Source organism: Palaemon carinicauda, chromosome 19 (assembly GCF_036898095.1).
Source record: "Palaemon carinicauda isolate YSFRI2023 chromosome 19, ASM3689809v2, whole genome shotgun sequence".
NCBI lineage: Eukaryota > Metazoa > Arthropoda > Malacostraca > Decapoda > Palaemonidae > Palaemon > Palaemon carinicauda.
Window position 1 is genome coordinate 84,099,554 of NC_090743.1, and position 23,371 is coordinate 84,122,924.

At 43.1% G+C, this 23,371-nt stretch overlaps 1 protein-coding gene across 7 annotated transcripts in view; it reads right to left on the reverse strand.

The window, feature by feature from the left end:
- LOC137658700 (transient receptor potential cation channel subfamily A member 1 homolog) overlaps positions 1-23,371 on the reverse strand; it is a 351,715-nt gene that overhangs the window by 116,277 nt on the left and 212,067 nt on the right. For all 7 annotated transcript variants that reach the window (XM_068393691.1, XM_068393693.1, XM_068393692.1 and 4 more), the window contains 3 exons: positions 7,613-7,924; positions 7,236-7,310; positions 7,001-7,088 (listed from right to left, as the gene is read on the reverse strand). In XM_068393691.1, the coding sequence (XP_068249792.1) occupies positions 7,001-7,088; positions 7,236-7,310; positions 7,613-7,924 (475 nt within the window). The remainder of the gene's footprint in view (positions 1-7,000; positions 7,089-7,235; positions 7,311-7,612; positions 7,925-23,371) is intronic.

Consider the following 23,371-nt stretch of genomic DNA (forward strand, 5'->3'; position numbering starts at 1 on the left):
TCTTGCACCAAGCACAGTACCTCCTCTGGAACTGAGGAGACCTATCTAGGGGGCGCGACGGTGGAAGGCGCACTTTCACAGGTGTGGGGTTGGGGACAGGTCGAGGAGGAGAGCGTGGATGCACTTGGTCAGGGGCAGGTGAACGGCTGGGGGCAGCCATGGCAATCCTGTCGGCATACGACCATGCCATGACTGTCCCACACGACTGATGGCTAAAACCTCTGCCTTCTGGCTGACGGGATGCCTCATCGAGAACACTCAACAGGTGTAGGACATCCTGCCAAGCGGCCTGATGGCCAGCAGACATTGATGGTGGCCAGAGACTGCTCCAGCCAACTCGCAGCTTTGCTTGGCACCGTTCTGAAGAGCCTTCATCTCAGCTCTCTCCGGTCAAAACTACGTCGAGGATATGCAGACTGATATAAGGAGGCCAACTGCACAGCATAGATCTTCAGCAGTTCGCTCTCTCCACAGAAAGCACTGTTGAAATGGGCCTTCCTCCCTGCATCCCGTCTTTGTCAGGCTTCTTGGTACCAGACGAGGAGGCATTCCTTCATATGAGGGTCTAAGATCTCGGGACCCCCTATTGCCGAGAAAGCCTTCTTGATTTCCCCCTTCAGGAACCTTCCTAGCTCAGCGATACAGCGACCGGAGCTTCCTGCGGTATACCTACTGGCATAGTAGGCCTCAAAATCCCACAGAAATTGGGAAAAACTCTGGCCAGTTTCTAGTTGGAAGATTCCAGACTTAGGACTCTTCCTAGAGTCAAGGGCCTTGAGCAGGTCAGACATGTGGAGATCTGTCTGGAGGGACTGGACATGGTTGGTGGGGACAGTGTCGTCTGAGCTGACACTGAGGCAGTAGCTGGAAGTGTCACCAGAAGCTCGTTCCCAGAATCTTCACTGACTGACTCCTAGGACATGGTTAATGTTTCGGGTAATGCTGGTCTGGGCTATTCCTTGGCCTGGCGTCTCTGCTTTGAAATGGTCCCTGTCTAGGAAAGAACTGCCTCACCCATAGCTACTGGAGCCTTTTTCAGTCTGCCGGACATTGCTTGGTCAACCAAGATTTGCTCCCCTTGTCCACTTGTGGAAGTCTCTGGTGGACTAAAAGGGTTGGTTGACCTAAGAGCCGTGGAGGCAAGAGGTCCACTCCAAGCAGGAGACTCCCAGAAGCCTGGTACAGGTGGGAGTGATGGTGAGAACCCTGGAGGGGGCTGGAGACCTCCAATCACTGGCTAAGCTACAGTTACAGGGATTGCCAGACCATTGACATTCGGCCAAGCCGGGGACATAGAAGGAGCACTGGTGGTCACTGTGGTTGTAACCCCAGTGGCAACATGGCACATTGGTGACGGCTTAACGCTCTTCAGCGTCGCCACTCTACGTGTCAGGAACTTTCCCTGAGTTACCAGGTCACTGACAATCGTAACAAGGCTCTCCACATCCCGACTTAGGCTCTTCTTAGTCTTTCGACACTTGTTCGAGGGCAATGCCATGTCTAAAAGTTGGTGTTTCCCAGGTCTGGGCACCAGAAATTATGCAGTGGTTTGCAGACTGTGGCCAGCTGTAGCACACAGACTGCCTAATGTCCGAATGCTGACCACACTCCGTTTCACTACACAAAAAGAAATGGTGGAATACTCCGAAATCTTGGTAAAAGGTAAGCAATCAAGGATGAACTGAGCACTGGGCACTGGACACCACCCTTTGATTTTATACTAGGCAAGGGGACCCAGTTAGAACCCTACTTCCCTACTATCTTCTCTTGCCTTGAGCTTGCTGAATGAACAGGTAGTATGACAGTTCATTTAATTCTGGGAAAATCAGCAAAAATAATAAATAGCTTGAATCTCAGGTTAGATTTTTATAAAGGTTCCAAATGACACAAAAAGATATAATTGGTGGCTGAGAATGGGACAGAAAGGTGTAGTGGGAAGAAATGATATTTACAAAAATAAGAAAAATATTTATTTTGAGTGAGAAAAAAAATACAGTGATGAGGATATAGAGGTCTTCAATATTGAATGAACCTTGACCAGTAATAACTAGACGAAAATGAGAAGTTTTTATTTTTTTAAAGACTTGGCAAAAAAACTATTCCCCCACACATTGGGCACTCCCTTAGTAATAATACACTGTTCTCACAACCCAGAATAATTTAAAGATGATAATCTATTGTATATAAACATGCAAGCTACTGGACAATATTAAAATGCAGTTACAGCCGGTTATCCTACAATAGAATAAACAATGCAGATAATTCTGAATGCTGTTTTTCACAGGGCTGCGGGCCAAAGAACAACAAGCATCTGTTGACTTGAAAACCCTTAATGTTCACTTCTTCAAGAACTCATCCAAGGAATTATTTGCATCTTCTCTGTAGGCATTTTTATCCTGAACTTGCTGTTTATTCTCTCAGTCTTTTTTTTTTTTTGTTGATGTTCCACCATCTTGCTTTTGTTTAATCGATGGCTCCATGGTTTTGTCTTCTGTTGATGAACACCGTCGTTTCCTTTCTCCAATAACTTGCACCGTGGCTCAAACTAAGTTAGGCAATTAATAGACTAACGGCAAACAATGACTTTTTGCCTTTGAGGGTCTTTTGCCAAGTTCTAACCTACTGTACACCACACTAAATAGAAGGCAATCATACACGATAACTACAGTACCCCAGAGACACATAGGTTACTGTCTTTCGTTACACATTCCTTCAAATACAGTATTTTTTCCCTAAAAGGTCCAATTACTATATATGCAGTGTCCTGGTTCAACAAACCCTTCTATATTTGTTTTTTCAGGGAACTTCGGGCAAGAAAAATGACACTATAAGACCATCACCAAGAAACCTGGCTAGTGTCCCAATTTCCAAGCATGACAAGCTAAATTTTACCATACGTTTCCCCCCTGGGTGCAGGGCACCGTCACTCAGTAATAAAAAGAAAAATTTTGAGTGAGGGACTGAAGATAAACAAATAAAACCGGTTAATACAAATATAACCTAAACAATAAAAAATGAAAAATATGTACTGTACAGTAATAAATCTAGAAATAATTTATATTTTTGCTATGTATTTTTCCGAAACGTCGGTGGCAGCGGGCGCAGAGAACTTCTTCGCACAAAACCTTTGACACTCCTTGGCAGGGGTTCCAACTCTACCTCTGAAGAAACTGTTGTTTGCTTCTTCTCAGCTCCTAGCTGCAGTATCTCAACAAGGTGTTCCTTCGATGGGGGACCAGCAACACCCAGCGAGAGCCAAATCTGTAAAATATCATCAAAGAAGAAGGCTACCCCTGAGGAAAAAGGCGGTGCCGCTTCGCTAGGGGACGCGACAGTATCCTCTGAACCTTGGGGTTGTCCTGGTGTTCAACGGTTAACACTTTTGTTCGACCGGTCCCAAGAGGAAACCTAGAGAGCTCAAGCTTTGGGAAGAGATTGTGGGATTAAAGAAGTCCAAGATTTTTTCGACTTCGAGGAAGACCCTATATTAGAAGAGTCCCTCTTAGACTTCTTACGCCACCATCCGAATCTCTCCCAATGGGAGGAAGACCACTCCCGACATTCCTCACAGTGTCATCCTGCGTACAAGGCCGTCCTCTGCAGGATGGACACCACGAGTGAGGATTGGGGTCAACCAAGGACATGAAGGCACCGCATGAGCATTCCTCAAGTCCTGGACAGGTTGTATGAAGACCAAATAAGGAAACAATCACACCTGAAAAGAGAAAAGCAAAACAAAATTAATCAAATGGCAGTCAGAATTGGGAGGCGGAGAGAGACAACATCCACTCTCAGCAGAGGCAAAAGAAAAAGTGACGAGTCAACACCGGTGTGTGTGTGAGTGGTATAGCTGGCTACCCCCGTACCCCCTCTAACTAGTGGTGGAGTAGTTACACCTCGCTTAATGTCATATAGCTAGTCTTTCTGCTTGGCTGAAAGTATATCCCGTAATAAAGAGTGAAAGGATTTGTATTTAGTGTCACAACAAATATTCTTTATAAAGGAACTTGAATTTTTGGCAAATGGCCTCTTGAATGTCCATATAAATCTTCATTTTCCATATTTGTGTCTGGATTGTTTACTGATAACTTGATTCTCTGATTGCTTTCTTTCTGCTTTTTACTTTTCATCTGTTTTGTTTCTCTTATAATCGATGCATCTTATGTGTATCACTTGTTGACGGAACCTTACTCAGGCACTGTATACAATGCGTGACATTATCGTACCACACTTGGACGATATCATTTGCTGCTTGGCTATGACACATATCGGAACAGGACGATTTGGCGCCGACTCTTTGGCGCTGACGATTTGGCGCCGCCATTTTGGCGATAGACAGTTTGGCACTCATTGTTTTGGCGATGAGCTGTTTTGGCGCCAAGAAACAAACTTAAGGACCATCAGCAAATTTGTCTCATTTAGTGATCACCTCTTTACACCAAAGGCTCGTCTGATTTGAGAATTGTAATATTAAACCAGTTATTACGATATTCATGCCTGCAGAGTTAAAACGAAAGGGCATTTATTGTGATTATGAACAAGCAGCTTTTTCTGCAATGACAGAATGTTTTCCGGATTTGGAGTTGAAAGGCTGCTTCTTCCATTTTGCACATAATATTCATAAGCACCTGAAACAACTTGGGCTCCAACATTTGTATAATAATGACCCCGACTTCTCAGTAAAAGCCAAAATGATCGTTGCTTTATCTTTTGTACCTATTTCTCACATGGATGTTTACATCGATGCTTTGGCGCAATATTTACCTGATGAACTCCAGCCGTTAATGAGCTGGGTCGAAGATAATTATGTAGGAAGACCTCTGAGGAGGGGAAATGGCCGATGTTCACCACTTTTCCCTACACAAATATGGAATATGTTTAGTCAACGATATTAGCTGTGGACAGGACAATCATGCTGAAGCTACGCACAGGAAAATTTATGCAGAACTTGGAATGAACCACCCAGTTATATGGAAATTCATCGATAGCATAAAGAGAATTCAGAAAGGACGTAATTCTTATTATGAACAACTAATGGTGGGGAATCCTCTTACTCGAAAACACTTAAAATACATTAAGACTGATGAATGCATTTTAACTTTGGTACAGCAGTTTGATTCACGGGAACCACTGGAATACTTACGTGGTTTGGCATATAACTATGAAATGCATTAACATGTCGGTGAAAGTATTTAATTTTATTTCATTTTTGTAGCATTTTAATACTGTATTGCTGAAAATAGATAGAACTTTTTTTATTTTTATGTTATTTTTGACCCATGCAATACATATTAACACAGATGTGTGTATATATATATATATATATATATATATATATATACAGTATATATATATATATATATATATATATATATATATATATATATATATATATATATCAGGTCAGAAAATGTTCAAGCTGGCGCCAAATGGACTAGCGCCATAATTACGAGCGCCAAAATTACGAGCGCCAAAATTACGAGCGCCAAAACCATTTACCGCCAAAATGGCGGTAAAATCATCGTCGCCAAAAGAGCGGCACCAAAACGTACTGGAGTTGACACTGATAACCTCAAAAGGCCATTCATTCAATGACTAAAGGTGGCTTCAGAATCTATAACTTGGTACTTACTTTTGTAAACCTGTTCTATCGACATACTTTTGAAAGTTTCTTCTTCACGATAAGATAAAATTCTCTCTTTCTATGTCATGGAACTCTTTCCAGGGAGTAATAGACCCTTGAGAGAAGCCACCCCTACCCATGATGAGTAAAGAGCAACTACTGCGCCTGAGTAGCATAGCACTACAGAAATGGTGTGATGATATGAAAATAATGCAATTTAATCATTTCAGATTTAATAGAACAAACAGTATGGACACTAAGACCAGGGTCATGAAAATGAAAAAAAAATTCACTTACAGCTCCACTTTACTTGTTTTTTATTTTATTTTTGCTTTCATTTTTATTTTTTTTTTTTTTGCATTCAGGCTTTTTATTTTATGCTTATCCTCATCACTTCCTGGTTGAAATCATCAATCATTCCATGGACAAAAAACAGACAATTATTATAGTGTTGATTGAATTACTCCATCACTACTCCTTTTGCCCTGGAGTCTGATTCTGTTGATTTTGCAAAATGTTTTTTTTTTTTTTTTCACCTCAGAGGTTTTCCTTCACTATTTCTTGTGTAAGGTCTGTTTTGTCCTCATCATCAAAATACTTGAAGATATTAAGGACAACATTCCTAGTTTGGCTAATGAGTCTGGGTGTTACCACTCGCCACTGCACAAGAGCCTCTGAATCTTGCATGATCAGAAAACTTTGGCTCATGGATAGGAGAGTACATTGTGTAAGAGGGGAGGTGGTTAAGCTAGGGTGACACGGTGGGGTAGAGAAGATGTGGGCGTGGGCGAGGGATACTGGATTCTTAAGATGTATCGACTATAGCTAAATTTCCTTTGTTAGTTCCTTTGGTCGCTGCAACCTCACCATCCTTGTGAGCTAAGGAGGAGTGGTTTGGGCGAACCTATAGGTCATCTCCTGAGTCATCAGCAGCCATTGCCTGATCCTCCTAGGTCCTAGCTTGGGTGGAGAGGGGGCTTGGGTGCTAATCATATGAATATATGGTCAGTCTCTAGGGCATTGTCCTGTTAGATAGGACAATGTCACTGTCTCTTGCCTCTGTCATTCATGAACGGCCTTTAAACGTTTAAACTATTTTTCTCTCAGTACAGTAAATCAGGCCTTATATCCTTTAATTTGGTTATTTTGCACATTCGTATTCAGTTTGCTACCCTATTTGTACTAAATCTTCAACAATAATATATAATTGTGGGGTTAATTGTAATACATAGATGGTACAAGTTATAATACTTGTAAAAAAAGTGTAAAGAATAATTCACAGCATAAATAATTAATGTATTGTATAAGATACACCTACACTATGGTACAGCCTCAAAAAGAGTACATTATATAAAATATATTGAAAATATTACATACCATACACGAATGACGCTCTGAAGCTAAACGGAATTTCACTTGTGCTTCTTCAGAAAGTTCTGACAGGTTCCCAAATGAGCCCCAGTTCCTGTTGGGCATCAAAGTTTCTTCAAGTACATTTACAAAGAGAATACTCTATAATTTTATGTATGGATGGTAACATATTTCAAAATTTCATGTACACACAGGTAAACCAGGTGATTAAACTTATTTAAAGAAAAAGGAGGTACTTTACCTAGCTGTTAAGATATATCCAGTGAGAAAAGTTAGGAATACTGAATAAAAAATCAGTGTAGAGTAGTATACCCATCTGTGAAAAAAAATCTAATATATTATTTTCTTGTAACATGAAAATGTTAGCAATATTTTATATCGAGTAGTTTCCAGGAGAATAATATTTCAAAAGCTAATTTTCATCAAAATATTAGCATTTTGGAAGATAAGGTATCATTTATATATTTAATTATCATATTCCATAAAAAGGTGAACTCCAAAATAAGTTCTTTAAACATGAGCAGAGGAAGGATAGTATCAAGAGCTTTATGCTTAGTGTTAGTATAGCATAAAGTGACCTTAATACTTAATTAAACGTAAAGCAACTTTCTACTGTACCTAGCAAATTTCATCCACTTATGCTTAACTATAGTTACAGACACTGGGTGAGCTAGAAGGTTTAGACGTTTATGTTTAACCATCAACATAAGTGGATGATTTTCTTTAAGTTCTCTGGCATCATTTGTGTATGGAATGGCCTCATCTAAGAGCATCCCATCAACATCAAAAGGACTGTCCAGATATGAAGACGATACAGAATCCACATCTGATCCCGATAACCCTGTTGCATATGTGTCGTCGACAAGTTCAAAATTAAAAACTACCTCAAATTTCTTGTCATCTGAATCCTTCCCATTTGTACTTGAACATCTGGAATTTTAGACCATTCAGTTATCCAGATGTACAAAATCATAAAAAAATCAGTTATACACAAATTTTCATGCTCATACTCATGAACTATGAATGCTAACTACTTCAAATTTGAAATTTACATAAAATCACTTATTAATAATCTTTTAATTTGCGCTTGAACACCTAAAATTTTAAAACATTTGTTTTCAGTCATAAAAATCAATGGAAAAGGGTGACATCAAATGTTATCTTCATTATGTTGACCATGAATTGGATAAGGGCACTTAAAATAACAAATTTGTAAGTAATTTGTATTTTTCCTAGTATACAAACCTGGAGCTATTTATAGGGGTATACCTTCGGCGTAGCTGAAAGACGAGTCATGATGATTTTAGTGAGGGATAACTACCCCACCATCTGCTAAATAGCAGAGGTGGGGTGGGGTGGGGGGTGGAGACTGGCTACCCCGCTTACTCACACCTCTCGGCTGAGTAACCACTTGGCTTTATGGCAGGACTTCTCGGGGGACAGGGTGGCGGGCCAATTTGTATAAATAGCTCCAGGTTTGTATACTAGGAAAAATACAAAATACTTACAAATTTGTTATTTGTTCCAGCGTAGATACAAACCCTCCGCTATTTATAGGGGTGACTAACTCTTAGGAGGGAGGAAGTCCTCATCAACTGGCCTTGGTCATGGCCCGGGGTCCTCTCTATTTCGATCCGGGATCGATAGTAGACGGGACCCTACCCTCGCTAAAATTAAGTGCCGATATGAGGTAATGCACTGATAGCGGCCTGTAGAAGCTTGTGTGTGAGTGGAACTAACAGTGTGGCGTGTCTTTAACATAGGAACTCGAGTACAAAACCTATTGTTATTAAGACTTACCCAATACCCTCCCTCAACAAGGTATTGGGGATGTAACATAGGATTACTCTATACTTAGGAGGCACAAGGGAAATGAGTCTTACCTGCAGCGAGGTGAGGTCAGCTATGCTGAGGCTTGCGAAGCTGTTTTCCCCAGAGGGAAGAAGGTGAAAGGAAGAAAGGAGCCAGTCATTCTTACTCATTCACCCCAGACTAATCCGGGCAACCTCAGCCCTCAACCCTCTGCTACTTGTCTATCCAGGAGCCTGAGGAGTTTAGACCATTTGTTGTGCGACCACCACAGGACCGATGGAAAAGGTTTCCATGTTCCTGTGGGTTACATCTTTGCAGGTAGTGGGCCGTGAAGGTCGCTTGACGCTTCCACATGCCCACTAACAGTATCTGCACCACCAAGTAGTTTCTTGAACGCCAGGGAAGTAGCAATGCCACTGACGTTACGACCTCTGGGTCTTTGGATGGAGGAGGGTCTAGATTGAGAGCAACCTCAATAGCCTTGCGATTCCAGTGGGGAAGAAAATCCTTGTGATCCTCCTCTTGACCTTCCCTGTGTTGGTCTACAGTGCCGACACATTGGGGCGAACTGGTGTCGTTCTTTTAAGATAACACCACAGATTCCTCACTGGGTAAAACTAAAAACCCCAGTTGATGGGTCTTCGGTTACTGAACGAAGACTCTTTATCCGAAATGGGCTGCGCCTAGGGTACAGTACACTCGCATTTTGAGTCTTGGCAATCAACTCAGGGACGCCGCTGAGGATTACTTCTCCCTGTCTCCTAGAGTAGGAGATATCAGAAGCTGGATCATACAACACAATAACTCTCTTAGTCAAAGCCTAAGTGAATAGAAAGGGCCGTCTTCCATGTAAGAAAGCGATCTGCTGCCTGGCATAAAGGTTCGTAGAGAGGGGCCTTCAGGGACTGGACCGGAACCGTGTTCCCAGGAGGAGGTTGAGATCCGACGGGGGACAAGTTATCTCAAACTTGTATAAGTAAAGGCACTGATAGGAGAGAATCCTCTTCCACGACATCAGTCACAAAGGACCGGACACTTCGCCTGGAAGATCGACGCTGAAAGGTGTCTGAGGTGCCTAGACATCTTTTCCGCAACTCGTTGCAAGAGGCCTCTCTGAGAGAGGTGGTGTAGGACAGTCCCAGGCGTGAAGTCGAAGCAAAGCTACAGCTTAGGAAAGTGTTAGCATGTCGTGTCGTGAAGAAAGATCCCTTGGAACTCCCTCGGGAGCTGCAGAAAATCCGGAAACCATTCTGCGGGATGCCATAGGGAAGCTATTGGAGTCATTGATAAGATCTTGCTTATCCTGACTTGGTTAAGGACTTTATCACCAGATTGAATGATCGAAAAAAAGCACACCTCTAGGGCGCCCCACCGATCTTGGAATACATCTTGTTTGAGGGCCTGCTGTTCCGAGACTGGGGAATGGTCGAGCGGGAGCCTGAAGTTCAGGGCTGTAGCAAGCATAACCACAGTCAGGGACCCACAAAGTTAAGACTTTGTTGGATGCAAGATGATTCAAAGACACTAGGAGCCCACTATCTGAGTAGTCCTGTTCACATTATCTACAAGCAAATTCCTGTACCAGGAATGACGAGAGCGGATGGGGGCAACTAGTTGTCCTCCGTCCATCTGAGGCTTCGTACTGCTAGATGGTTCTCTAAGAGAGGTGAATGCTGGTACCTTTCTGAATAGGGTCAACGGACGAGGATGGTATGGTGTGGCATATGGCCCCCCCCCCCTCTTCTGACGCATTAAAGAGAGCCTCGGATCCAGAGGGAAGATGAGAAAATAGGCCTCTTTGCATAAGCTCTCGTCTGCCATCCACCATCCGCGGTTTGTCCAGTGGGGGGGGGTTGCACAACAATAAACACATCTTGAGGTGATGTCGAGACATGTAACTATTTGCACGTTCTTGCAATGAAGGGGAACAGCCTGTTCTCTCTCCAACTGCCACTAATCTAGTGTGGTTGGCCAAATAAGACCGATACCAAACGGTAAACCAGTTAATCAGTACAGCTTATGTTATAAGGGTGAATCTCCATAGAGATCACTTTCCGGACAGGAGACTGTACGGTAATTACTGAACGTATCCAACTAACCCCAAGAGGAGACTGAGACGTACCTTCAATCTATTGTTGGATAGGTAATAAGCAAAGTCTACTACGGAGTAGTAACACTGAACTGTGAACATGACAAGCATACATGCGTAGCTCAACTTAAAAGTCGTGTCCGAAACTCAGTTGGAGAATGTCGAAAACATTTGTAACGGAAGTTTCTCCTTCTTTGGACAAAAACGTTCGTACTTCTCCGTCTCCGATCAGTAAACTAGCATTTATATTAAATGTTCCCTATTAGGGAACAGATATGGTTATGAGAAGTTTCCAGCCAAAGCCTTTGCAGGAGACTAAGACTTCTGATCGGGGGAAAGGAAAAAATGCCTATAAGAAGGCAGAACATAAATGCCGTATGTCTGGTTACAGGAAAGTAGCCAAATAATGTACTGAATAACCTGGTTTCAGAAAGGGATATGACTATACAACTTAAAAGAATGGAGTTCTAATTGTAAGATGTATATAGCCCTTATTGGCAGAAAGATCGCTTGCACGCATATCTACATGCCCGTCTTCGCTAGCGCATGCGTAATCTCTGCCTTCAGGAAATGTTTACAACGAATCCGGTTGCAGGAATAGTGTATGTGCAACGAATCGCAACATTATTGCCCAAGGAATTTTTGATCGTTGACTAGCTGTAATAATTTTTTGAATGAGCGCACATGTTTTCAAACAAAATATAAAATTATAAAAGTGATCATTTCTCCTTTGGTTTTCCCCTCCTCTTTATAGGAGGAGCTAGCCAGCATTCATGCCCAGACAAGGATGTCTGGTTCCCTGTGGGCGGGGTTTGAAACATTCGTAAACGTAATGAAAAGCTGCCCTACGATGTTGCCCTCATTCTAAGACGTAAGCTAACACTGTTCTTTCGGGACTAATTGTTTGAGACAATAACACTTTAAGGGTAGAATAGAAAGTCTCAGAAGTCTATCGTGTAAAACGTTAAGTCGTTGTACCCAAGGTACAATGATGGGAGCAGCTGACTCAATCCAACAGTAGAACTCGAGTCTGTGACAATAAACTCGCGGTTTTGTCTTGAATAGAGCGCATGCTTTGGGAAGGCTTACGGCCTTCATGAAATTTTAACAACATCCGTTGAAGTTCTGTAAAACTTCTCATGAACGAGTCTCCCGAAAAGGGTGAAGTATCGTATGTGGGGGTTTGCTTCAAGAAGACCAGACATAATTGCCATCGACCGCTTAACCGAAGGAGTTGCCATCAAACGATTTCTCACTAGTGAGAAAATTACCGTCTAATTCAGGCAAGGCCTGCCAGGGGAAATGAACTGGAATGTAAAGAACTTTTCATTCCCCGCTAATTTCCGTCTGCTAACCCAACCACTTGAAGCGAGAGGGTGGAGGGAAGATGACGGTGGTTTGTTCAAAAACGAAAGGATCGGTGCTGGCGAAATCAGCCTAGCTGACATAGTAATCAGCTGGGAGTGTAGACTGACGTATTAAGTCACGCTTTTGGAAGACCCAACCCTAGGGAGGGGGGGAGGTCGACCATAGAGTTTTCAGAAAAAACACTAGATCGCAGGAACCGAGAGATTCGGCGCGATGAGAACCTAGGGGTTCAGATTCTATTTGTGAATTCCATTCTCCCGACCCTAAGGGATGTTGTGACAAAAACTCACAGGAACTGTGTCGCCGATTCCTGATGGAATCTTCAGGAATCGTGTTATATGAACCCACTGGGGTTCACAGGACCAGAACCCAAAGGAACAGTCTCATAGTTACCTGTAGGGAGACGGAAACCCCTAGGCAGCAGGCATCCCTACAGGTTATTGCGCTCACGCGAACACTTGCGTGATGAGTCAGAAGACTGTCATAAGAGTAAAACTCTTGATGACGATGGTCACGCGCGGAAAGTTGGCCACGCGCGCGAACAATCCGCGCGACGAGTTCAAAAACTCTGTCATAGGAGTAAAACTCTTGCGCGCGAAAACTGTCATAAGAGTAAGACTCTTGCGCGCGCGCGAACCGAGATGGTTACATGCGCACGCAAACACTTCGCCGCGCGCTCACGAATTTAGATAGACATATGCGCCCGAACGCTTCACTGTACGTGCGCGCACCAGAATAGTTACGCTTGTGCTGAGTTGGTAGCGCACGCGTGTGCTGAGTTGGTCGCGCATGCGTGCACGAACCGAGATGATTACGCACGCTTATGAAAGAGTTGTTCGCGCAGTTCATTAACAATAAACTGATTGCGTGCGCCTAGTTGTTCGAGCGTGCGAGCTCTCAGTGTGACGAGATTCCGAAAACTCTCTGTCTTACGAGTAAAACTCTTGGTGCTTAGGAGAAAACTCATTGCTACGATCACACGAAAGTTCACGGTAGCAAAAGTTGTGTGAGAACGAACGCTCAACACAACTAGAGTCCGAAAACTCTCTGTCATACAAGTAAGACTCATAATGACTAGGGTCACGAGAACCCAAAGGTTTAGCATGTACTGTGTTGCGAGAACCCGAAAGGTCAGCGCAACGAGAAACCGAAGTTCCTCTGTCACGAGCCACGAAGGGTCAGCGCAACGAGAAACCGAAGTTCCTCTGTCACGAACCCCCAAAGGGTCAGCGTGACTTAAGGCACGAGAGACCAAAGGCCTAACGTAGTTTGTGCTGCGAGACTGCGAAGGTTCAGCGCACCGAGAAACCAAAGTTTCCCTGTCACAAAACACCGAAGTGTCAGAGTGACTAAAGTTACGAGAGCCCAAGGGTCCAGCGTAACTAAAGTTACGAGACCCAAAAGGTTCAGCGTAACGAGGAACCGAAGTTCCTCTCGTCACGAGACCCCGAAGGATCAGCGTGACTGATGGCACGAAGTTCTGAAGGCTCAACGTTACCATCGTTACGAGAGCCCGAAGGTTCGGCATAACTGAAACCCGAAGGTTTCAAGTCGGGTGAGCCCGAAGGTTTCAAGTCGGGTGAGCCCGAAGGTTTCAAGTCGGGTGAGCCCGAAGGATAAGCACGACGGAGCCCGAAGGCTCACGATCATGTCGGCCCAAAGGGTGACTGTGACGAGACCCTGAGGGGTCAACGTGAGGAGAACCAGCAGGTTCAAAAAGACGTCTCCTCACAGCAAGAAGAAGAGAACGTCCGGGATGGGGAGGAGTTACAAACCCTTCCATATTATGAACCTCCGTTGAGGAACGTTCAGTAGACTCCGCCCGATGGGGAGACTGATCCAGATCTAAAGATAATTCCTCCGCAGGGGAGGTTTGTTCTCCCGAAGGAAAACGTCGCTTAACCCTTTTACCCCAAATGGACATATTGGTACGTTTCACAAAACTCATCCCTTTACCCCCCATAGAAGTACCGGTACGTCCTTGCAAAACACTGTTATTTACATTATTTTGCATATTTTTGATAACTTTATGAGAAACTTCTGGCATTTTCCAAAATAATGAGACCCACCTGACCTCTCTATGACGAAAATTAAGGCTGTTAGCGCAATTAGAAAAAATTCTATTGCAAAATGTACTTGAAAAGGAAAATGCCTGGGGGTTAAGGGTTGGAAAGTTCCAAATGGCTTGGGTAAAAGGGTTAAGATAAGGCTCTTGCTCTGCACCTGGAGGAGAACCATAAGCGTAAGGGGGGGGGGGGCCGCCGATGCCCAAAGGTGGTCTTCTCTCAAGAACGAGAGACTCCTTCCACCGAAGGGGAACCCTGCTTCGAAGAAAGCTCTGCCACCGACCCTGGTGGATCAGCGAACTCCTACAGTTTTCTTTCGGGAACGAGAGGAAAGTTCTCCCGAAGGAGATCGCCTAAGACTAGCTTTCTCCCAGCTCTATGGGAAAAAAGCGTAGGCATAATAATCTCTCTTTCGCGAATGGGAGGGAAGTCCTCCCGAAAGGGGACATCGCCTAAGACATGCTTTCTCCCAGCTCTATGAGAAAACAGGGTAGGCGTAATAATCTCTCTCTTGCGAACGAGAGAGAAGTCCTCCCGAAGAAGGACATCACCTAGGACAAGCTTTCTCCCAGCTCTATGGGGGTAAAACGGGGGCGTAATAATCTCTCTCGCAAATGAGAGTGAAGTCCTCCTGAAGGAGGAAATCGCCTAAGACAAGCTCTCTCCCAGCTCTAAGGAAAAAAAGCGTAGGCATAATGATCTCTCTCTCGCGAACGAGAGAGAGAAGTTCAACCTCGAAGGAGGAACAAGCCTTAGACTTGCTTTTCCCCAATTCAAGGGGAAGAAGCACAGTCTTCGGCGATGAGATAGCAGAAGCGAACCTCGTCGAGCTGTCCGCAATTCTTCCCGAAAGGGGGAAGGTTGCTGAACGGCTGAAGTGGGGAAGCTCTCCCTCGGAAGGGGAGCAACCCAACTCCGGGGAAGTTAACACTCCCTTGTAAGGGAAAGTTCTCCAACCCCTGGAGGCGAACCTCCTGGCAGCTAACTATGCTTACCAACAACAAGCCTTGTTCAAGTTGAAGGTTGATAACTATTGCTACCTCTTAACATGGACAGTTCACGAGCTACCACATGAAGCGCAGGATAATGAACAGGGCGGCCGAAGCCATCGGCCTTGCGTTCTACGTCGCTGCTATCTGTAGAAAAGAAAATAAAAGTTGTGATTAACTACAATTCATGCTCTGCTGCACAACATGAGCTATTTGGGGAATAAGTCACCTTCCTTGTAAGATGATTCCTCGAAAGGGAGCTGAACTGTTATAAACTTTAACTCAAGTAATGAAACAAACGCACGCGAGTGTTGAGAACCTACTGACCATCAACGCAGGCGAGGGCGGCAAGATAGGGGAGTAGTATCAACACAATGACAACTCCCTTACGGCAGAGGCCGCCGAATACGTTGTCAAAAGTAATTAAAATTACAAGTATCTAACTTCCATTTACTGTAAACATATATTCATGCATATATATATGTATAAGGTAAATGAAAATAAACAAGAGGAAAAAAAATGACAGTAAAACAATCAAGGAAAGTCTTTGGGGGAGAGAACGGCAGCATTTCCGTTCTCTACAGAGTAAAAAAGTAAAGTGGTTACTCAGCCGAGAGGTGTGAGTGAGCAGGGTAGCCAGTCTGCCCCACCCCCCACCCGCTAACTAGCAGATGGGGTAGTTATCCCTCACTAAAATTATCATGGCTCGTCTTTCAGCTACGCCGAAAGTATACCCCTATAAATAGCGGAGGGTTTGTATTTAGGCCGGAACAAACTATTATAACCTCATCTAGAAAGAGTAATTTCACAAAACTGATAAATCCACTATTTACATAGCTAAGAATTTATCAGACACATACATATATCTGCTTTTAAACATATATCATAAAGCTTGAAATGTAAAATATAACTCTGAACTTTCCAATTTTGTCACTTTTGCAGCATATTAAAAAAAATTAATATGATTTTGAAGTATAAATTATCTTGTACAGTACACATACCACAATCTACAGGTAGTCACTGACTTACAACCGAGAGACGTGTCGTAACTTGATCTGGACGTATGTCGAACTTAAAGTCAAGTTTCCATAGATTTATTATGCTGAGTCATGATTTGGTAATCATCTAAGTCATATTTTATCAATACTTTTTTACTGTATATTACTTAATTTTTTTTGTTCATAGTATATCATATGCTTTATCAAAATATTTTTGTATTCTATTTTTCAATTTTGGAAGCATTGTTTACATTTGGTTTTGATCAGCTGATCTCGAGGTCCCGCTACATATTAAGAGAGTGCGCACATTGAAGGTGACTACTGGGACTACTGAGCCGTCTGGGTTCCGCTTCACTAGCAAACCCTGGTGAACTTCCAGGTTCGACCAACATCTCCTATAGGGTAGACAGGAGCGTGGAACTCGAGATGTAGGAACCCCAGAGTAGATCATCTTAATGACAGATTGAATCTGTCGATGATCTCCTTGGATCTTGGACACCTGACTAAAGGACAGAAGAGCATTTCCGGAGAACACTCCCTGATCAGATTCAGGATCAGTTACCTTCATGACAGTAGTCTCGGTATGCAGGGAGGAGACTGAGAGTGCTTTGGGAGACAACTGAAGAACAGTAGTGTGGTCATACACCAACTGTTCTCGGGGTGAATCCAGTGTCAGGTAGGCTGCGTCCAGTATATTCCTACCAAGAACAAAACAAAAAGTTAATGTCTTTGGCCTACTTTATTTCAGTCTCGAGTCCTGGAGTGGAAACCTCGTCTCACTGACCACATGAATATTATAGAGAGGGAACCATCCTCCATTCCTGAGTCCCCTCAGAATACAAACCCTTTCCTACATTCTGATGGTGGATTAAAATACCGGTCAGAGCTCGAGGCTGAAGTGGCACAATCAGGTATATCTAACCTGAACGTTACAACACTGTTTAGGTCGCCCGAAACACAACGTTGCCCCGAGTCATGGCCTGATTTTTCGGGATTTTTATTGTCCTCTTCTGAGTCTACGGATTCTGTCTCTGGTTTACCTCAAAGTGTGTCGATCACCCGCAGATACCAACTCTTATGTGAGGTTATCGATCGATTAAAGACACCCAGCCTGTATCTGGAGTCGCCGGCTTAGACTGTCTCCTGTGCTGCGAGATATTAATATGGCTCGCCAGCAGATTGCTGAATCCCGGCGCATGTCCCGAGACAGAATTTTCAGACTCAGAAGAAGAACTATAAATTTCCCACTGAATTAATCTTGGTACAGTTTTTTTTAAGGAAGTTTTGATAATAATTACCCTTTTTTTCTTCTTATTAGTTATATTTTAATTCCCACTTTGGGTATATGAAAGGCTGAGAAAGGGACACGTGGTGTGAGGAAATCTTTATTTAGTCACGGTTTCTGTAACTGTTGTATTTATTGTTGTACTGTAAATTGACTTTGACCGTGACAGTTATAATAAATTCAATAAATTGCTTTTATCATGTAACACCTGTAGTCCAAAATCAATGAGTTTTATAGGTTTTTTAAATTGATTTTGGGACTGCAATGAATGAAATTTTTTCTCTTGATAAATCCTGAACGTATTCCTGCAATAACAAATTGTTTGTGTAAATATAAGGAAATTGTTATATTGTATATTATTGAAGCATTGTTGGGAGGAATAGACAATAATCTAACTTTTTGTTTTTAAGTACTGGATCTCCATTGTGTTTAAAAGGTTGTCTATTCCTATTGCTTTTTTATTAAGTCATGAGTCTGTGGAAAAAAATGTATTGTATCTAATGTAAATTTATGTAATTTGATATGTAACTGAAGGAAGGGATGATGAATTAAATCTTTAGTCGATCATCCTACCTTTTTCCTGAGTCTATTTTCTGCAAGGTAATTTTAATTTTCACTTGAATATATGAAGTTGGTGAAGGGCGTTGTTGCTAGTCATAAGACAATGTTGAGTGGACCCAAAAAAAATCTAGAGGGGGGGGATGTGAAAAAAATTAATAATAGCTGGGGAAAATACAAACCATTTCCACATATAACAAGCTTGGGTTATATATGTTTTAAAGTAACTCTCATTATCAATTCCCTTTTGTCATAATGTCTGATATTCTACCTCAGTACTGTACTATAATGATTTTCCATATATTGACTAAAGATTTCAATTTTTCTTAAATAGGTTTACATAGTTTGCAAGCAATAAATTTAACTTTTTTTGTATAACAGAAAGTATTGTAATATCTTTTTTGGTCCTACCAGTTGTCTAACCACCTTTGTTTTTGCAGCACGCCCTACTCTCTGTAGGGGTTTTTTTTTTTAGAGAGGTAACTGAACTCAATTTTCAATGCTCAGCTAGATGTTGTCATTAGAGGAGTTTTGACATCAGGCACGGTCCTTCTTCAGTATTCTCAGTTTAGTTGAAAAAGAGCTTCGACAGTTGAAAACCTTGCGAATCCAAGATTTCATCAACAAGGATCAAGATATTGCCACTCCACATCACCAGATCACTAAAGGTGATTCCATACTGGAACTTAGTGATGAACAGTTTTTTAAATGTCTGCCCCAGAACCAAGTGATCGTAAGGGAGCCTAAAACCGTCTTTTTGTGGACAGTCAAACGTTTAGGTGTCATTAACATTAATAGTTAACTGGAACTATTGAGATGGCATACTGGTACTTGCCCAAATAGCTACACGGTTAGAAGTGCCCCTGGTTATACTTGAACTGTATAGGAACACTTATGAGTGTCCCCCCAGTGGAAATCTTGATTGTGTAATTTGTTTATTTTATTACCCGGATGCTGAAGTTTTACGTAAGGGATGCTAATTTTTCCTTTGATTATTTATTCTAATTGATATACTGTAATATTATTCCTATTAGTTTTTCCAAATAAACATTTCTTGTTTTTTATGTATACAGTACAGCATTTTATTTCAGAAACTCTCACCACAGTTTCCCTTCCCTGGCCACTGTTTTTTAAGATCTCTTAAGTACAGTAATTTATCATAATTCTTTCCTCCCACAGTGTGTTCCTTTATTAATTATAATATTCCCTTTCACCTAATGTTCTTATACAGTACTTATGATCAGCAAGCTGGAGAAGTAAAGGTTTAAGTCAGGATCTAGCTGGGTCCCCTTGGCCATTATAAATCAAGTGCTTTGAACTGTTACTTAGGTTTTTGGGTATTCCACCGTTGTATGGTTGTTGTGTAGTGAACGTCGGGTTGTGGTCGGCATTTGGATACTAGGCAGTTTGGGTGCTACCTTTGGCCACAGTCCGCAAACCACTACAACGAATTACAGGGCATATCGTTTTTTGGGGCTTAAGCCATGTCGTCCTGATGGGAGTTCCTCAAAGGCAGCTTTCTACTTGCAATATTTCTGTGAGTGATATATCAGAGAATTTAACCTTAGAAGTATCACAGGATTCTGTCCCCTGGAGCGAATATCCTGAGGGATATCGTGTATACAACAGGGATGTGTTTGAAACAAGCCACGGCTATCCTTCCCAGAAGAGAGTTAACTTTGTCTCAAAGGATATGGGATAAGAATGGATACGTAGGCGAGAGAGCAGTTACAACTTCCGATCCCAGTGTGCTACTACAAACACGTTTCCTGGTTTACCATTCCTTCTAGCAGTGCCATTTTGATGGTTGTTTGAAGTTTTTCTATGTGTTTTCATAGATATTTTTAGTGATTTTGCGATCATGGATGCTTCTGCCTCTTCTTCATCGACTAAGTTGAGTACCGTTTCCTTTTGTGTAGGAAAATTTCGCGTCTCCACCCCGTTATTTTTATGATGTGCATGCTTTTTGTTGCCCACGGCTGTCGCACGGTCGGCGCCAGACTATTCAGTGTATGTGTAGGCAAAGGGAAAATGAACCGTAACTAAAGAGAAGTATTCAATTTTAGTATTGTCTGGCCTGTCAAAGAACCCAACATCTCTCTATCAGTAGTATCTCAACAGGTGGCTGGTGCTCTACCCAACCTACTACCATAGTTCTAATGATAAAGTTAGGCCTTCCTGTCCTGCCACCTCACCAATTTCTGAGTCTCCCCTCCTACCCCCTCCACCTTTGTGCCTGTTGGTGCATCTACTTGCTATGGAATTTTGTTCCTCTTCCAGTCCAGTTCCCTGGCGACTGAAGTGTCCTTCATTGCTATACAGATGGACGGAATAGCTTGTGGGCTATCTAGTCTGGCCCTAGGTAGGCAAGATTTTCATTCCTTCCCTGGAGTAATTCCCTCTGCCACCTAAGAGACCAATCTTGGGTTATCTAGTTACCCTTTCCCCTTCCTAGTTAGGCCATAACCCTTTACTGTCCTAGGAACTACAGTTACCCTGGCATTTGAGTTTTCCCTCATCTGCTATGTAGGCTAGGCTTGCCTGCACAGTATTTCCTATAGCCTAACCCTACTCAGGTAGAAAGCTAGTACCCCTTAGGGTTCTCCTCTGCTGCCGTAGTAGTTACCTAGTCTATGACTACAGCTTCTCATCCTGGGCTATGTACCTCTTGCTCTGGAGTCTTGACTCCTTTGCCTGGCAGAATTGTTGCCTTCTGTCCCTGCTTCCACTCTTGTCGCCTTGAGTTCTTCCAGCATTGGATGTGAGTGGGATAAGGGGGGAACTCTTTTTCCCTTCTGCCACCTTAGCTGCAGCCTTAGGCTGGTCATCTAAACCTCCTTTTCCTCTTCCATATCTGGGGAACATTATCCTCTGAAGTTGGTTGATTGGATCCTCCCTGGTTGTCAGGATATCCCTTGAATTTTCAATTCTTGGCATCCTGGCTGTCTTGTACAACTCTCATTATCTTAAGGGCTAACCCCCTTTTGATGATTTAATGATAATGACCAGGTCTTGGCCGGTTTACTTATCTACTGTCTTTCATTCCTGTACTTTTCCCCCTGATTGTGGACTATTTCCTTTTGCATCATCCCTTTATAACTTTCCTCTTAGTTCTTCCTGTGCTAACCAAGAGCCTGTTGAGCTGCAGACAAGCTTCTCTTGTTCTTTTCAGATATAACCTCAGGGACCTCACTGGGCAAGTACCTGTAACAGTTGGTCAGGATATTCTGTAAGACCGGAGACTTGAAATCCTCTACAAACGTTTCTCCCTCGTAAGAGATTGAAACCCATGATGTACAGGCCCTAGCCTCCCAAAGCTCTAAGAGCTTTGTTGTGCCTAAAGGAATGAGGTCAGAAATAACTCCGAAGCATTAAGGCCTACAAGACTCGTCAATGGGATAGGAGGCGGCCAGCAGTTACCACCACCTGCAGCAAAGACCTTAGAGAGAAGTTGCAACGAGACTCAATTTGTACCCTCAGGGTCCGGCAGCAATGAGTAGGGACTGCAAGCAGTCACTTAAATTCTTCTTCACAAAGCTCCTAAGAGCAAAGGTGAGACATGGATGAATAAAATTCCCGATGGAAGAACCCCTTGAAGGGGGAAACCACACAGGTGAAGGTAGTCTCTCCCACGGATGGGGAAGGCAACCAACCTCTGTTGCCGTGGTCATCAATTTTCCCTGCAAGCGGGAAGATTGCTAGACAGTGGCTGGTGGAGGAACTTTACCTCAGAAAGGAAAGTTCTCCAACCCCTGGAGGTGAACCTCCAGGCAGCACTCTCTGCTTCCCGTCAATGAGCCGAGCGCAAGTTGAAGGTCGACAATGAGTGTTGCCTGTGAAATTTAGCCGAAGCCCATTTCCGGGTTCACCCCGAACGGGTTACCAGACAAGTCACTCTAAAGAGTTCTTGTCAAATACTTCCCACGCCTGCCCGCCAAAGCAGAGCGAACATTGGGGAGAACAGAAGCCCAGGCCAAAAACCTCTTGCTACCTTCCGAGTCCAAAGGAAGGAAGCTCTAAAAGAAAAAGGAGTTTTATTAAGCTTCAGGCCAGTTGCTTTTAATCATAAACTGGTTAAAAGGATTTGGCAGGAGAGAAAGAATAAATCTTTTCTTTACCAAGATGGAATAAAAAAGTGACTGTTAGTTGCTCGGGAGGAATCCCCTGAAGGGGGAAACCACACAGGTGAAGGTAGTCTCTCCCATGGGCGGGAAAGATGACCAACTTCTGTTGCCGCTGTCATCAATTTTCCCCACAAGCAGGAAGATTGCTAGACAGTGGCTGGTGGAGGGACTGTACCTCGGAAGGGAAAGTTCTCCAACACCTGGAGGTGAACCTCCAGGCTGCACTCTCTGCTTCCCGTCAATGAGGCGAGCGCAAGTTGAAGGTCGACATTGAGTGTTGCCTGTCAAATGTAGCCGAAGCTAGTTTCTGGGTTCACCGTGAAGGGGTTACCAGACAAGTCACTCTAAGGAGTTCTTGTCAAATACCGCTCACATCTGCCTGCCGAAGCAGAGCGAACATTGAGGCGAACAGAAGCCAAGGTCAAAGACCTCTTGCTACCTTGCCTTGCACGGGAAAGATGAGAGTCCAAAGGAAGGCAGCTCTGAAAGAAAAAGGATTCTTTTTTATTAAGCTTTAGGCCAGTTGCTTTTAATCATAAACCACTTAAAAGAATTTAGCAGGAGAGAAAGACTACATATTTACTTCACCGAGAGGGGATAAAAAAAGTGACTGTTAGTTGCCAGTGCTGGTGTGAGTGGGATCAAGCCTACCCCGCTTCTCCCTCCCAGGGGGGTAGTTATACCTTACTAAAGAGCTTTTTGGGCTCGAGCCATGTCGTCCTGATGGAAGTTACTCAATGGCAGCTTTCTACTTGGGATATTTCTGCAAGTGATATACCAGAGAATTTTAACTAAGAGGTATCACAGACTTCTAACCTCCGGAGTGAATATCTCGAGAGATATTGTGTATAAATCAGGGACGTGTTAATAACAAGCCATGGTTATCCTTCGCAAAATAGAGTTAACCTTGTCTCGAGGGATAAGGGATAGGGTAGGATACGTGGGCGAGAGCGCCGTTACAACTCTCAATCTCAATGTGCTACAACTAACATGTTTCCTGTAAATCCATTCCCTTTGGCGGACGCCATCTTTGATTTTTGCTTGGAGACTTTCTGCCAGTTATTCTTAGCTTTTTGAGTGATTTGGCG